The 14,143-nt window shown below is 53.2% G+C and overlaps 2 protein-coding genes across 3 annotated transcripts in view; both read left to right on the top strand.

Moving 5' to 3' along the window:
• EIF4H (eukaryotic translation initiation factor 4H) overlaps nt 1-14,143 on the top strand; it is a 170,639-nt gene that overhangs the window by 122,980 nt on the left and 33,516 nt on the right. The gene's annotated exons all lie outside the window — the stretch shown is intronic.
• CLIP2 (CAP-Gly domain containing linker protein 2) overlaps nt 1-14,143 on the top strand; it is a 67,025-nt gene that overhangs the window by 28,392 nt on the left and 24,490 nt on the right. For both annotated transcript variants that reach the window (XM_054589714.1, XM_054589713.1), the window contains exons 3-6: nt 5,144-5,697; nt 11,014-11,138; nt 12,217-12,430; nt 13,063-13,260. In XM_054589714.1, the coding sequence (XP_054445689.1) occupies nt 5,144-5,697; nt 11,014-11,138; nt 12,217-12,430; nt 13,063-13,260 (1,091 nt within the window). The remainder of the gene's footprint in view (nt 1-5,143; nt 5,698-11,013; nt 11,139-12,216; nt 12,431-13,062; nt 13,261-14,143) is intronic.

Below are 14,143 nucleotides of genomic sequence, written 5' to 3'. Positions count from 1 at the left end.
AAGCTGCTGTTTTGTGGGCTGGGGGTGTCGATGCCACACGTGGGCTCCTTAGCTCTGCTGGGAGAGGGAGGGGTGGGGAGGCAGGTCGCAGGGGAGAGCACAGGGGGATGGGCGTTTGCTTCTAAAAAGAGATGAGGGTTTTTAGCTCTCTTCTAGAACAGCGATTTTCAACTGGTATGCTACACGAATTTTTAAAACATACAGTACCTGGTGATTTACTCAGGGGCACTGACCTCTTTTCCCTTAGATTGTTGAATTAAAAGACAACATCCAACAAAATAAGAGCTGTCTCGTATGAATGAATCAAAATTATACCTATTTTTTTGTGTGAGATTGGCAAAAATACACTTTTTGGTGTGCCTCAAAATTTCAGTAATTAGGTTATTTGTACCATGAGCTGAGAAAGGTTGAAAACCGCTGCTCTACAGACACGGGAAAGACAGTCAGGGCTCGAGGAAGTGCAGTGGTGGAAGGGAGACCAGGTAAACCAAAAGCTGCCTGGAGCGAGCCCCGTGTCCTTGACCGAAGGAACGGGAACGGCTCTGGCACCGCAGAACGTGAAGATTCCGCACACCCAGCACCGAGCCATCACGGCTCCTGCATCTGGGAGCGGGACCCGGCTCTGAGCAGAGAGCTCGGCTGGCACTGGGGGCCTGCTACCTGGCGCCTGGCTGGGTGCTGGAGAGGAAGCAAAGCTCTCCTGAGCTTTGGCTTAAGTCTGGGAGGCAGACGTGCATGGGTGATGATAGAGAATCAATCTCTGGAAGAATAAAGGAGTAGAGGGTGACGTGGGTGGGCTGGCTTTTAGATGAAGCAGTCAGGGGTGGCTTCCCTGAGGAGGTGAGGGAGAAAGCTCTGTGACCATCTGGGGCAGAGGCTTTGGAAGGTGCTCCTACCCCCATTAGCCATGAGCCTTGTCAGCCTCCGTTGCCCTGGAATCTTGGTCCCTTCCTAGTCCGGCAGGTGGCCAGCCAAGTTGTAGGTGTGTTCCTGTTGTTCTCCCCACCCCCACTGCCTTGCTGGGCCCTTGTTTGGCCATGCCTGTCGTCCCGTGTCTGACACTTGGTGCTCGGTGCATGGGGTCCCTGGTGGCTGAGATTGGACAGATACGGAAAAGACCTGCCTTTGCTTCCCCAGGCAGGGCAGGACTTGAGTCCTTGTGGAAGGAGGGAGGGATGCCTTCCTATCTGGGCCCCCCACCCCCTGTTGGACTAGGCCATCAGCTGCTGCCACTCCACACGGTGTCCATTAGCCCTTTTCACCAGAGTTCTACTTTGAACTTGAAACCGGCAATAAATTCTCTCATGCCTGCGTCTGGGAAAGGATCAGCTGCTTCCGTGAGGTTTAAATCTGTCACTGCCCTTTGCTTTCTTGGCGGTTTGCTGAGCTAATGCTGCTCTGTACAGGAACTTGCAGGGAGCAAAGGCCACATCCTGGCTTCAGGTTCCAGAACTACCTCCAAGCCGTGCGGGTGTGGCCAGGTCCGACGGCTCTGAGTACTCACTACAGCTCCTCCAGAAGAGGTGGCACCCATAGAATATTGGCTCTGTCCAGGACCCTGGCTATTTTTGACATAGTTCTTTGTTGTCCCGTGGGCAAACTGAGGCCCGAATATGGGAAGGGACTCGGCCAGGCCTAACCAGTGTGTAATAATGGCTCCCTGGAGGGAAGGGGGCCCTGTAAGGGTTTTCCATGCCGTCTCAGCGGCAGGCCGCTGAGAGCTCCCCAGTGTGAGAGGGGGGTTTGAGGAGCGTTTGTCCCAGTGAGACAGGCAGCCGAGAGCACCAAAGAGGAAAAACAGAACAAAACACCCGAGCACGGTTGCCACAGGATTGTGACCTGGATTTTAGCAGCTGTTGAAACAACTGGTCCCTGGGCCTGTGGCCCCTGGAGGGCGGTGGGGGGGGGGGGGGGGGAAGGAGATTACCTGAGGGTCTGCCTTGGCCGGGACAGCTGGGGGGGGACAGCTGGGGAGGCAGCTTTTTGCCAAGAATAGCCAACAATAACTGAGTCCCCCTCGACCTGGAACTCTCCTCTGTGCTGTAAGCAGAAGGACAGGCAGGGAAGGGCTCCAACCTGGGCCACAGCCGTTCGGCTCAGTTAGCAGTCGCCGCACAGCCCCTCGGCGTGGGGAAGCGTTCTAGAAGTGGGTGTGGGAATGGCGCTGACACCTGCTGGGCGCCTGCCGCGCACGTGGGCCTCACTGGGGAGCCATCGAGAGGGAGGGCTCTTAGCCGGCCTCGATTCCTGCCTAGGTAGCTTTGGGCAAGTTTCATAACTTCTGTTTTCTTTCTTTTCTCTCTCTCTCTCCTTTTTTTTTTTTTTTTTTTTTTTTTTTTTTTTTTTAAGAGAGAGGAAGGGAGAGAGAAAGAGAAGGGGAGAAACATCGATGTGCAAGAGAAACATTGATCCGATAGGTTGCTTGTTGCATGCCCCCAACTGGGACCTGGCCCACAACCCAGCATGTGTCCTGACCAGGAATCACACTGCAGACCTTCTGGTTTGCAGGCCAGTGCTCAACCCATTGAGTCACATCAGCCAGGGCATAACCTCTGTTTTCTAATCTCTAAGATAAGAATGTAATATATAAAAAGTCCCCGGTCCTTCAGAGGCATGCAGTAGGCATTTCATAATGGTAGCTGCTATTTTAATAAAACATTGACACCTCATTGTTGGTGGGCCCCACAGGCTCCTTGGGCCATGTTACGAGGAGGCTTCAGTCTGAGGTACCACCTAACTTGTGATTTCCTTCCCCACTGGCTGCTTTTCAGAGCAGCTTTGCCTGAGGAAGGTGCCCACTTGCCCAGTGAAGTGGACGGCCACTGTGGGGAGTGGGCGGGATTCCCAGACCCCAGCAGAAGTTCCTTATGATGCAGGAGTGTCCTAGCTCAGGATTGAGGACTCCCAGGAGCTCGGCCCAGGCTCAGGGAACCAGCAGGATGGGGTCTGCCTCGCCAGCTTACCCTCGGTGTCTTATGTCTGTTTTACTCGGGTGTAGAGACACTTGCCCAAGGTCACCAGAGCCTGCCTGGAGGCCCTTCATCTACCTCCTGGGCCTTTTGTGGTTTTCCATTTTTTCCTAGTCCCTTAGTTTTTATATAAATTGTTCTCATGAAAATAACAATAGTCAGCACACACGGGCACGTGTGTGGGCCAGGCATGCACCGTCCCGATCACACAACAGCCCGGGACAGAGTGCAGGGGAGGAGGCACAGGTGGCGCCGGGGAAGCTGAGTTCCAGAGCAGGTCTGTGGGGCGCCAGGGCCCCTCCCTCCGCCTCATGGGACCTCGGTAGTGGAAGAGAGCCTGGGGGCCCCCAACCAGAGTCCCACTCAGGGCTCTCCTCTAAACAAGAAACAGAAGGGACATCTTTACATAGGAAGAAGTAAAAGATGAGGTTGTTTCCTGATTGTAGGGAACTGTAGGGTTTAGCCAGGTTCTGGGAAATAGGTCTGTTCAGAGGAGTCTGAGATTTGGGGTGATTGTGGTTTGGGGCTGGGCTTGGCAGGTGCTTTGTATATGTTTGTTGGATGGTTGGAAGTGTCCTGCACCAAGAGCTTCAGCCTTTGGCCAGAGCTTGGCTCTGCCGCCTGCTGCCTGGGAGCTTAGATAAAGCACCTGATACCTCTGAGCCCCAGTTTCCTCATCTGTAAAACTGGGACAACAAAATCACTTCGCAGATGAACTGAGGGTCAGATGAGCTGCTGTATATCAGCCTCTTAGTGCAGAGCCCCAAATAATAGGTGTGACGACTGTGGTTGTGCATCAAATTCAGCAGTGAAGCGTTGATTTCCCAGGAGCCCAGCCCACAGGTGAGAGGTAGCCCCCTTCCCCCTGGTTGGGACCCCCATCCTGGCCGCCCGGGCCCTGGGTGGCCGCATGCTTTCCCTCTACCGCTGCCAGTGTCCAGGGGGAGAACCTGCCTGCTGACCTCGTGTGTTGGGCCTGCCTTGGATTTGTGTGGCTTCCCGGTCCCTGGAAGCTCTGTTCTCAAGGGTTGGCTTCCACCCTGCGATGGCATCGAGCTGGACCTGGGGCCCAGGGCTCCTTGGCCTTGGGGAAAAGAGGACTTGAGTGGGAGCTGCTGCCCTTTGCCCTCTCTGCTGGCTGTCCATGGAAAGGACCAGGAACATAGGCGTCTCTGATGCGGCGTCGCAGCACAGCTTGCCTTCTGTCCCCGTCTGTGTTTCACAAGCCCATCAGCCTCTGGAGTAGAGGAGAAAGATGAGACCTTCTTCTGCTTGATGCTTGGTCCAGCAGGCTTTCCGAGCTCCCACCTGCCCAGGAGCGTAGGGTCCAGGAGCCAACACACACACAGCATGGTGGGGTCCCTTCCTGAGTGACCTGGAGCACGTTGCTTCCCTTCCCTCCCTTTTTGGTGTCTGGAGCACATCGGAGCCCAGGCCTGGGAGGTAGGCTCCTCCTGGAGTGTGAGTCCCATGTCGACTGCATGGCCGTGGCAAAGCCCTTGCCTCTCTCAGCCTCAGAGTCATGCTTCCGATAAGGAGGGCAGGGAGCCCAGGCCAGGTCAGAGAGCCCCAAGTTCAGTCCTAGGAATGAGGTTACATACTTGCTTCCTCCTCCTGCCCTCCTCCCTCCCACTTTTCCTGGTCTCTGCAGCCCTGAGTCTTCAGGCTTGGGAAGGAGAGTGGAAGAGAGGGGAAGCTTAGGGGTGCGGTAAGAGGGTTTTCCTGGCTTATTCTTTCTTTGCTCCAAGATGTCTGTAGATGTGGCCAGCTGCCAAGGAATAGGTTGGGAGCTTTTCTGTGGGGCCCAGGGCTGTCTGGGGAAGAGGTGGAAGGCACCAAGACCACTCCCAAGATCTGAGCCCACCTGTGTAGAGAGGCGGCAGCTTGTAACCCTCAATAATGGGTTCGTTCTTGGACCTTGAGTTTGAATGACCCTGAAAAACGGGGAGAATTGCTTCTGAGAAGGTACTTTCCTGAGCTTTTAATCCTTAGAACTTTCCAGAGGGGTTGGAAGAGTAAAGAGAAACCTAGGGTGCCCAAGGCCCACCTGAAATGAGACCTGCTCAGGGCCACACTGCCAGCCATACTGCCTCAGTTTCCTCATCCGGTAGCCAGCACTGACACCGTCCAGCTCACACTCAGCCCTAACCTCTGCCTCTCTCCTCACCCCACAGGCTCCCCCCTGCACAAGCAGGCCTCGGGCTCCTCCTCTGTGGCCACACCCGTAGCTGCCGAGAAGCCTGGCCCGAAGGCGGCCGAGGTGGGCGATGACTTCGTGGGGGACTTCGAGGTGGGCGAGCGGGTGTGGGTGAACGGTGTGAAGCCAGGCGTGGTGCAGTACCTGGGCGAGACACAGTTTGCACCCGGCCAGTGGGCGGGCGTGGTGCTGGACGAGCCCGTGGGCAAGAATGACGGCGCGGTGGGCGGCGTGCGCTACTTCGAGTGCCCGGCCCTGCAGGGCATCTTCACGCGACCCTCCAAGCTAACCCGGCAGCCCACGGCCGAGGGCTCAGGCAGCGACGCCCACTCTGTAGAGTCGCTGACCGCCCAGAACCTGTCGCTGCACTCGGGCACAGCCACTCCCCCGCTGACCAGCCGCGTTATCCCTCTTCGGGAGAGCGTCCTCAACAGCTCTGTCAAGACGGGCAACGAGTCGGGCTCCAACCTCTCGGACAGTGGTTCTGTGAAGCGGGGTGACAAGGACCTGCGCCTGGGAGACCGTGTACTGGTGAGTCCCTGCCCCCCACTGCTGCACCCCATGTGGGCAAGCTGGACCCTGGGGGCTGGCAGGGAGGGCACTCTGAGGCTCGGGTGAGGTCCAAGCCAGGTTGCTCACTCCTCGTTAGAACCACACAGAGGGCCCAGGGAGACCACAGTTTAAGTGGACTTTGCAGACTGTCACTGTGTTACCCTAGACAGGTGTCTTAATCTTTCTGGGCCTCAGTCTTCCCATCTATAAAATGGGAATTTTAATAGTGATTGCCTCATAAGTTTAAATGCATTAGTATGTATACTGCTTCTAGACGGTGCCTGATACTTGGTACGTATTAGCTGTTATTGATAATGTCCATCGATCTAGGCCACCATCATGGATGTACCAGGCCTATAATAGAAAAGACCAGGGACCAGAGTGCTCAAGACCCCTTGCCCAGGGTTGGGTGATTGGTTCAGACACCTAATTAACTACAATGGGGAGGGGTCACTGTTGCTGTGGAGGAGGGAATTGGGTCACAGGAGCCACAGGGCTCTTTAGCCGAGTCGTCCTACCCGAGACCCATCTTCTCTGGTGCTCCCAGCTGTTGGGGCCAGGTTGGAAGGGGGCAGTGTCCCCCAACTTCTTCAGAGTCTGGCTTCATCCTTCTGTAGTATGAATGCAAGAGTGTTTTCCTGGCACTCGCTGTGAACCAGACAGTGGCAGGGTACACAGGACAAGGCCATGATCTGCTGTGCCACATCCAGGGCCCAGGTAGCCAAGGTGGCCCCGGGCTGACCCTGTCCTCCAAGAACCACAGTGTCGGGTAGGTGAGAATAACACAGGATAGTCCCCGAAGGGTGTTGGGCAGGCCTGGGGTCTGAGGAATCGGGGGTGAAAGGGAGACCTGGAGGCCACAGGAGAAATATTCCTCACTTTCCCAGAATAGTTTTACTTAAATATTGGAAATTTTGTCACACGCCTGTCTGAGGTGGATTTTCAGGTGCGGTTTGGGGTTGTGCATTAGATTGCATGTATCACTTCTTGTTCTCACAGTCACCCACAAAAGCAAATGTTCCATTTCACAGGCTGAGGTCTGGGGCTCAGAGACCTGAGTGTCCCACAGCATCTAGAGTGGAAGCGGCTGAGCTGGGCCCATGGACTGGCCGTCCTGCCTTGTGCTTTCCCACCCTCTGCCCCTCTGCAGCCCCAGTACAAACACAGATGACCTTTCTGGCTAATGCCTGAAATTCCTCCAGCAGCCATCTGCTCTGTTCTGTCCAATTTCCTCTTCTAAAATCCTCCTCCGAATTCTCTCAAATCTGTATCTGGACAAGTTTGGAGTCTTGCTCTGGAAGAGCATTCAAGGGTTCTGGGTGTCTGGGGTGGGGGTTCCTGGCAGAGGTGGGAACAGAGAGGCGAAATGACTTATCCAAAGTCTCATAGCTTTTTATACCATGCCAGGCAGATCTGAGACATGACCCAGGCCAGGGGTCCCCAGTACCCCATGCCACCTCTAAATTTCCTTCTGCCTTGGGTAACCCTACAGCGCCTTTGGTCCTGGACACATTCCAGGCACAGGTAACATGTGGAGGGCTCTTGGCTGCCTGGCTGACCTAAGACGTAGAGAGCTGCTGTGTGTGTCCCCTTGGGGCCTGCAAGAGCCCCCAAAGTTTGGTCCTGAAAGCCCATCCCAGAAGGTGGTCTGTTGGCATGAGTTTTAGGGAAGTTGGTTTCAGAGGCAGCATGGCCTGATGTGACAGGCTCGGGGCCAGCCACACAGCCACCAATTTAGTACTGAAGTGATGGCAGATAAGACATTCCAGACTGGAATTACAGAATAGCAGGAACCAAGAGGGCAGGTTGACACTTGGTGACAGCAGGGGTTAGGAGGACAGTCTCACCTGAGGGTCATTGACTGAGAGCCCTGTAGACTGTAGACTGGCCCGCTGGGGCAGGAACCTCCAGGCCCTGTTTGTTGTATGATTGAGGATGGTAAAGCTCAGAGAGGACAAGTACTTGCTCAGAGTCACACAGCAGGGCATAGGCAAGGCTGGGGTGAGGACTCTGGGCTTCTACTTACCAGCCCAAAAATGTATCCTCCACCTTCAGTGTGTCCAGTAGTCTGGGTAGGGGAATGGAAATGTCTTGGTCATCTACAGTTGACAGCATGGGGTATAATTAGCAAGGAACAGAGAAAGCTGTCTCAGGAAGGAAGAGGCCTGGCTGGCTGCTTGTGGTTCCAAGAGATACCCCAGGGCCAAAGCCCCAAGGAGACAGATGTCAACACCAGGTGGTGGGAGAGTTCTCTGACCCCCAACGACATCAATGGCAGATGGGTTGCCATGACAAGTTGGCTCCAGAAGTGGTTGCTGAGGTGGGTTTGGGGTGCAGATGTTTATTAGCGATTTTAATATCTGTGGAAGATGGGCGGAAGGAGACGTCAGACCACAACACAGACCGGATAGAGCCTTGGCCAACCAGGGGGAGCTCTGGGGTGAGCATGTCTATCAATCACATCCCCCATGGCCCCATGGTGAGCCTAGGTGTCTGGGCTTTCTGCCCCTGCCTCGCTCAGTCCCTGGATGTAGCTGCCCCAGGAAGGGTGTCATCTCAGGTTGGGGGGGCGTCGCTGCAGCAAAGGGCAATCCCCTGGGGCTCAAAGCTGGGTAGCGAGGCCTTCCTTGAAGCAGGATCTGTGTGGAGCACATCCACATAGGTGAAGTCTCTGTCTCTTCACATACTGACATACTGGCCACAGAGGTGTCCTCAGAAGAATGGCCCAAGGGACCCTTTCAGAGAACCACCTGTACTGCGGGCACCTTCTCTCAGCACATCCCAAAGCTCACAGCCAAGGCCAGTTTAGCCTTGCAGATAACCTCGGGTGTGCTCGCCTACCACGCAGTGCTAACGGGGTACCACTGAATATATGAATATGAATATTCAGTGAATAGAAGAGCTCAGGGAAATGAAAAATCTGATTATAGATATAAAAAACTGCACAGAAGTATCAGAAGATAAATTGAAGGAAATCTCCCAGAGAATGGAGCCAAAAATATGCAGAACAGGAGAGAAGACTATAACTAGCAGAAAAATCTGTTCAGTAGATCCAACTTCCAATGATAGTGGTTGCAGCAAGGGATCAGAGGAGAAGGAGGAGAGAAGTCAAACAAGCAATCCAAGAAAATCCCCCAGGGTTTGCAAGGGTTCCTTGGCTAAAGGGACCGACGGGAGCCCAGGAAAAGGGGTGGGAAGAGGCCCACACTCACACGCCTCATTATAACACTGCACAACCTTGGGACAAAGGGAGAGCCCTGCAGGTTTCCAGGGAGGGAATACAGGCTCCCATAAAGGATCAGGACTCAGAATGGCTTTGGACTTCTCAATGGCAACACTGGATTCTTAGAACACACAGGGGGAGCCTTTGAAATTCTGAAGGAAGAGATCCAGCCAAACTGTCGTTCACCAGTGAGGGTAGCAAGAGAATCGAAAGCAGGTGTTCATACAGCTTGCAGTTGAATGTTCATAGCAACATTATTCATAATAACCACATTGGAAAGAACCCAAATGTCCATCAGTGGATGAATGGATAAACAAAAAGTGGTGTAATCCATGCAGTGGAATATTATTTGGCCATAAAAAGGACCAAAGTACTGATACTGATAAACATGGATGCTAAATGAAAGAAGTCAGACATAGGGTTACCTGTTGTATGATTCTACGTATAGGAAACACCCAGAATAAGCAAATCTATAAAGACAGAAAGTAGGTTAGTGGATGACAGGAGCTGGGGAGAGCAGGCAATGACTGCGCGTACAGAGTTTCTTTTTGGCGTGATGAAAATGTGTCTGGAATTAGATAGCAGTGATGTTGTGAATGTACTAAAAGCCACTGAACTGTACACTAAAATGGTGCATTTTATTTTATGTGAATTTTACCCCCCTACTGCAAAAAAAAAAAAGGATAGAATAAATATTTTCAGTTACACAAAGGCTCAAATATTTTACTGGTGTACTTTTTCTTAGAAAACTATGGGAGGATGTGCTCTACCAAACTAAGTGAGTAATCCAGGAAAAACAGAAGACGTAGAATCCAGGAAACAGGATCCAGCGCAGGAGAGAGGAGAAGGGCCTTCAGAGTGACGGCGCTGAGAGGCGCCACGCTGGTCGCCTCGCAGCCGAGGGGCCGGGAACCAGGAGGCAGCGGGTCACAGGGCTACAGGAGAGGCTTCTTCAGAAAGAACTGGGTGGAATTCCCGATGCCTCTGAACATCTTGGCAGGAGAGTTAGACTATTGAAAGTGTTTGAGGCTGAAGTAGAGTTAAGTCCATAAAAACTAGGCTAACAAACAATCATAAAAGGCAGTTATTATCTGCATGGTAAAAATCGTACAGGAAATGAAAAGTAACTGCAGTCTCCCTGGGAGTCGTGTTTACTCAGTCACAGCACTGTAAACCTGGGTGTGATCAAATTGAGACATCGCCACGTGGAAGAAAGTGGCCAGCCTGGAAGCAGGAGTGCAGCGGAAGGGAGCTACCACCTGCCCGTCCTTGACGGGAAGTCGCTGAATGGCTCCCAAAACTGGAACTGCAAGAAGCAGCAGTATAAGCATGTTATTTAGCAATATGGAGGTAAACTACCAAAAAATTCAGGTTAAGGAATTGAAGTTTTGCTTTTGGAGAGAGGTAGATAAACTTCTGGGGCTTTGTAAGGCTTTGGAAGTATTTGACTCTTTGTGTATAATTTTAATTTTTTTTTAATTTAACTATTTTTACAGTAATAGCCTGTCCTTGAGTTTCTTTTCTCCTGTGGTAAAATACACATTCCATAAAATTTACCTTCCTGACCATTTTAAGTGTATAGTTCAGTAGGATTAAGTATATTCATACTGTCATGCAACCAGTCTAGATCTAGATCTTTTTCATCATGCAAAACTGAAACGCTGTTCCCATTAAACTACAACTCTTCATTTCCCACTTCCTGCCAGCCCCTGGCAACCACCCTTTGAGCCATTTTTAAGGATAAAATTTATTGAGACACTGCACATACAGCACTGAATCCTCACAAAAACCCTTTCTACAGGTGAACATGCTGAAGCTCAGAGAGGTCAGGTAACTTGCCCAAGCCCGTACAGCAGAATTTGAATGCAGGCCTGTCTGCCTCCCAAGCCCTTGCATGGGATAGCCCTGAGGAGTCCTGGTTCTACCTGTATCCCTCCCAGCTGTCCTTACAGCTGGCTCCCCTCACTCCTACACACAGGAAGGGAGGGATGGGGTGAGCCTGGGCACCTGGGTCCCATCCCTGCCTGTGCCCACTGTGTCCTCTAGACCTGAGTGTCTCTGTGTGCCAACAGGTTGGCGGAACAAAGACTGGCGTGGTGCGGTACGTGGGGGAGACGGACTTTGCCAAGGGCGAGTGGTGTGGCGTGGAGCTGGATGAGCCCCTTGGGAAGAATGATGGAGCAGTGGCGGGGACCAGGTATGGTGGACGTTCCCCAGGAGTGTGGGAGGGGGCTTCTCTTTGTCTGGGAATGCTGGGTCAAGAGGCTGTGTCTGGGCTCATTGGGGTGAGGTGGGGCAGGGTGATACGATGGGCGAGCAGTGTCAGGGATGCGGGGCCAAGGCCAGCTAGTCTGCATTCATGCATTGGCTGTCCCTGGGTTAGCGTCTGTGGCCAGATGAGGCTGTGACAGCTCTGAGAAGGAAGGTGTGCTAGGCTGGGGGGACGGCCCAAGCACAGACCTTAGTGTGGGAAGAGGAGGGATGGCGTGGCGGTTTGAAGGTGAGTGGGAAACTGGACAGGACTGGCTCCCCTGGTCCTGTGTAGAATCTTTGACCAGAGAGATTTTAGAAGACCACCTAGAATTTCCATAACAACACTTTGCTTTCCTGTTTCCACGACAGATATTTCTCTCAACTCATGCTTTCTGAATTCAGGGGCAGGTTGGGTGGCAGCCCCTACCCCACCCCCTCAGTGTCTCCCTTGGGCTCTTGCCTCTCTATGCGGGGAGCTCCATGGGCAGAGAGCTGATGGGGTTTCTTGGGTCTGGGATGCTCCAAGGACAGCCATCAGAGGGAGGCTGCAGATATGGCTGGTGGTCTCCGAATGTTGTGTGGGAGCCAGGCATCATCGTCTTAGGAGCCCAGTAGGCTAGGAGGTCCTGTCCCAGTTTTGCCACTTAACCAGCTGTGGGACTGTGGGCAAGTTACTTAACTTCTCTGAGCTTGAGTCCTCCTCGTCCGTGAAATGTTGATAACAGTAGAGTGGTTGGGGGCTTGAAATGAGCATTCATGAAAAGGAATTGGCATAGAGCTCAGCAATTGTTATTTCCCAACCTCCCCCACAAAAAATGCCCAAGAACTATTCATGGCTACAGAGAATCTCAGGCCCTACTTACTTTGTTCCCTTTCTGGGAGTCCCATATATTGGTCTTTGGGTGTGGGTGATTGGGCCTCAAGGGTGAGCCTGTCTGCTGGACTCTGAAGAGGTGGGGGGAGGCAGACGAGGCTCCAGGCTCTGCGGCCACCATGGCAGTGTGGGTCTCTTGCTTCCCCAGGTACTTCCAGTGCCCACCCAAGTTTGGTCTCTTTGCGCCCATCCACAAGGTGATCCGCATCGGCTTCCCATCCACCAGCCCAGCCAAGGCCAAGAAGACCAAGCGGATGGCCATGGGTGTCTCAGCGCTGACCCACAGCCCCAGCAGTTCCTCCATCAGCTCCGTCAGCTCTGTGGCTTCCTCCGTGGGGGGCCGGCCCAGCCGCAGTGGCCTGGTGAGGGTGGCTAGGGAGGGGTACCCTGGTGTATGTATGGGGGTGGAAGACAGGGACCTGGGTGTCCCAGTCTGCCCCTGACTTGCACTGGCTCCAGGCGTCCTCAGCTTGGAATTTGTGAACAAAGATGAAAGTGTATATCTTTTAACAAAGGAAATTGATCCATTTACATTATTGTTATTTTTATATCACTGATTTGTCTGCAGCCTAAGCCCTTTCCTTGGAGTTAAGGAGGGTTGTACAGATACAAGGCAGGTCGTGCAGGGGCAGGGTAGGGGGTTCAAAAAGTTGCCACAGCTACCCTGGGTGAGGGAGAAGGGTAAAGCTACCCTTCTAGGCAAAGAGCCTTATATCCAAATGTAGTCTAGGATGGAAGGTTCCTCCTGGCCCAGGAGAAGGTAGCCAAGGCAAGGGAGCCCGCCATGAGGCAGAGCCCCAGCTATGACTCTCCTGGGAGGGGGTTGTTTCCTGAATCTGCAATAATACTCTTCCCCTGCATAAGCAGGCAGGGGCACTAGCAGGAGGAGGAGCAGGTTCCTGGGAGTCCAGGCACATGAGCCCCCCCACCTACTGGGTAACGGTGGGTTACCTGGATGGTGCTCGATCCCTGAATCCTGCCTGCCTTTCTGCAGCTCACGGAGACCTCTTCACGCTATGCCCGCAAGATCTCAGGCACGACTGCCTTGCAAGAGGCACTGAAGGAGAAGCAGCAGCACATTGAGCAGTTGCTGGCTGAACGGGACCTGGAGCGGGCTGAGGTGGCCAAGGCCACGAGCCACATCTGTGAGGTGGAGAAGGAAATTGCCCTGCTCAAGGCGCAGCATGAGCAGGTGGGTGGGCAAGAGGGGCAGTGGGCACCTAGGGGCACCCACAGCCTCCTCAGGCCAGGCTTGTGGTCATGCACGCCCAGAGCCAAGAACTTGTGTGTGCAGAGAAGGCTCCTCCTCCTGGCGAATGTCCTTCCAGTGGATAGGTACACATACTTTTAAGAACCTGGGTATAGCCCTGGCTGGGTGGCTCCATTGGTCGGAGTGTCATCCAGTACACCAGACAGGTCGCAGGTTTGATCCCAGGTGAGGGCACGTAACTAGGTTGGAGGTTCAATCCCTGGTTGGGGCAAATATAGGAGGCAACTAATCAATCTTTCTCACATCACTGTTTCTCTCTCTCTCTCTTCCTCTCTCTCTCCCCCTCTCTCTTTCTCTCCTCCCCCCTTCCTCTTTCTCTAAAATATATCATTGGGAGAGGATTAAAAATAATAAAAGAACCTGTATATCAACTGTCTCCTGCTTTTTGCTATGTCCGTAGGGCAAGCATTTTCTAGGTCGTAGAAAATTCTTCCCTGTCTGAACAGCTGCATTGCCATCTGTCATGGGCTGCGTCCTTGCTGACCCCTGCCATTGTTTAAATTGTTTCCAATTTCTCACTTTTCCTAAATAATACTCATGTACGCATTTTTTTGTGTACAACTGTCCACATTTCAGATTGTGCTTCCGAGCAGATTCGCAGGCTGGGTTTCAGGGAAGTAAGCGCTCACCCACAGCCTTGAGTCATGTGCTGTCACATGTCTGCTCTTCCTTGATGTTAGTCACCTGCATGAGAGCCTCCTCCTGGGCCCTTGCCCGCATTTGGGGCCAACTCACCCTTCCTTTGGGTGCTGGAATTAATAAAGCTGAGCTCACACATGTGTTATGACAGGGGCCTTCACAAGAC

This window comes from Pteronotus mesoamericanus, unplaced genomic scaffold (genome assembly GCF_021234165.1).
Source record: "Pteronotus mesoamericanus isolate MK-2021 breed Mesoamerican mustached bat unplaced genomic scaffold, CSHL_Meso_final scaffold_167, whole genome shotgun sequence".
Classification (NCBI taxonomy): Eukaryota; Metazoa; Chordata; class Mammalia; order Chiroptera; family Mormoopidae; genus Pteronotus; species Pteronotus mesoamericanus.
Note: the sequence above shows the minus strand (reverse complement) of the source record. Positions and strands in the feature narration are given on the sequence as shown.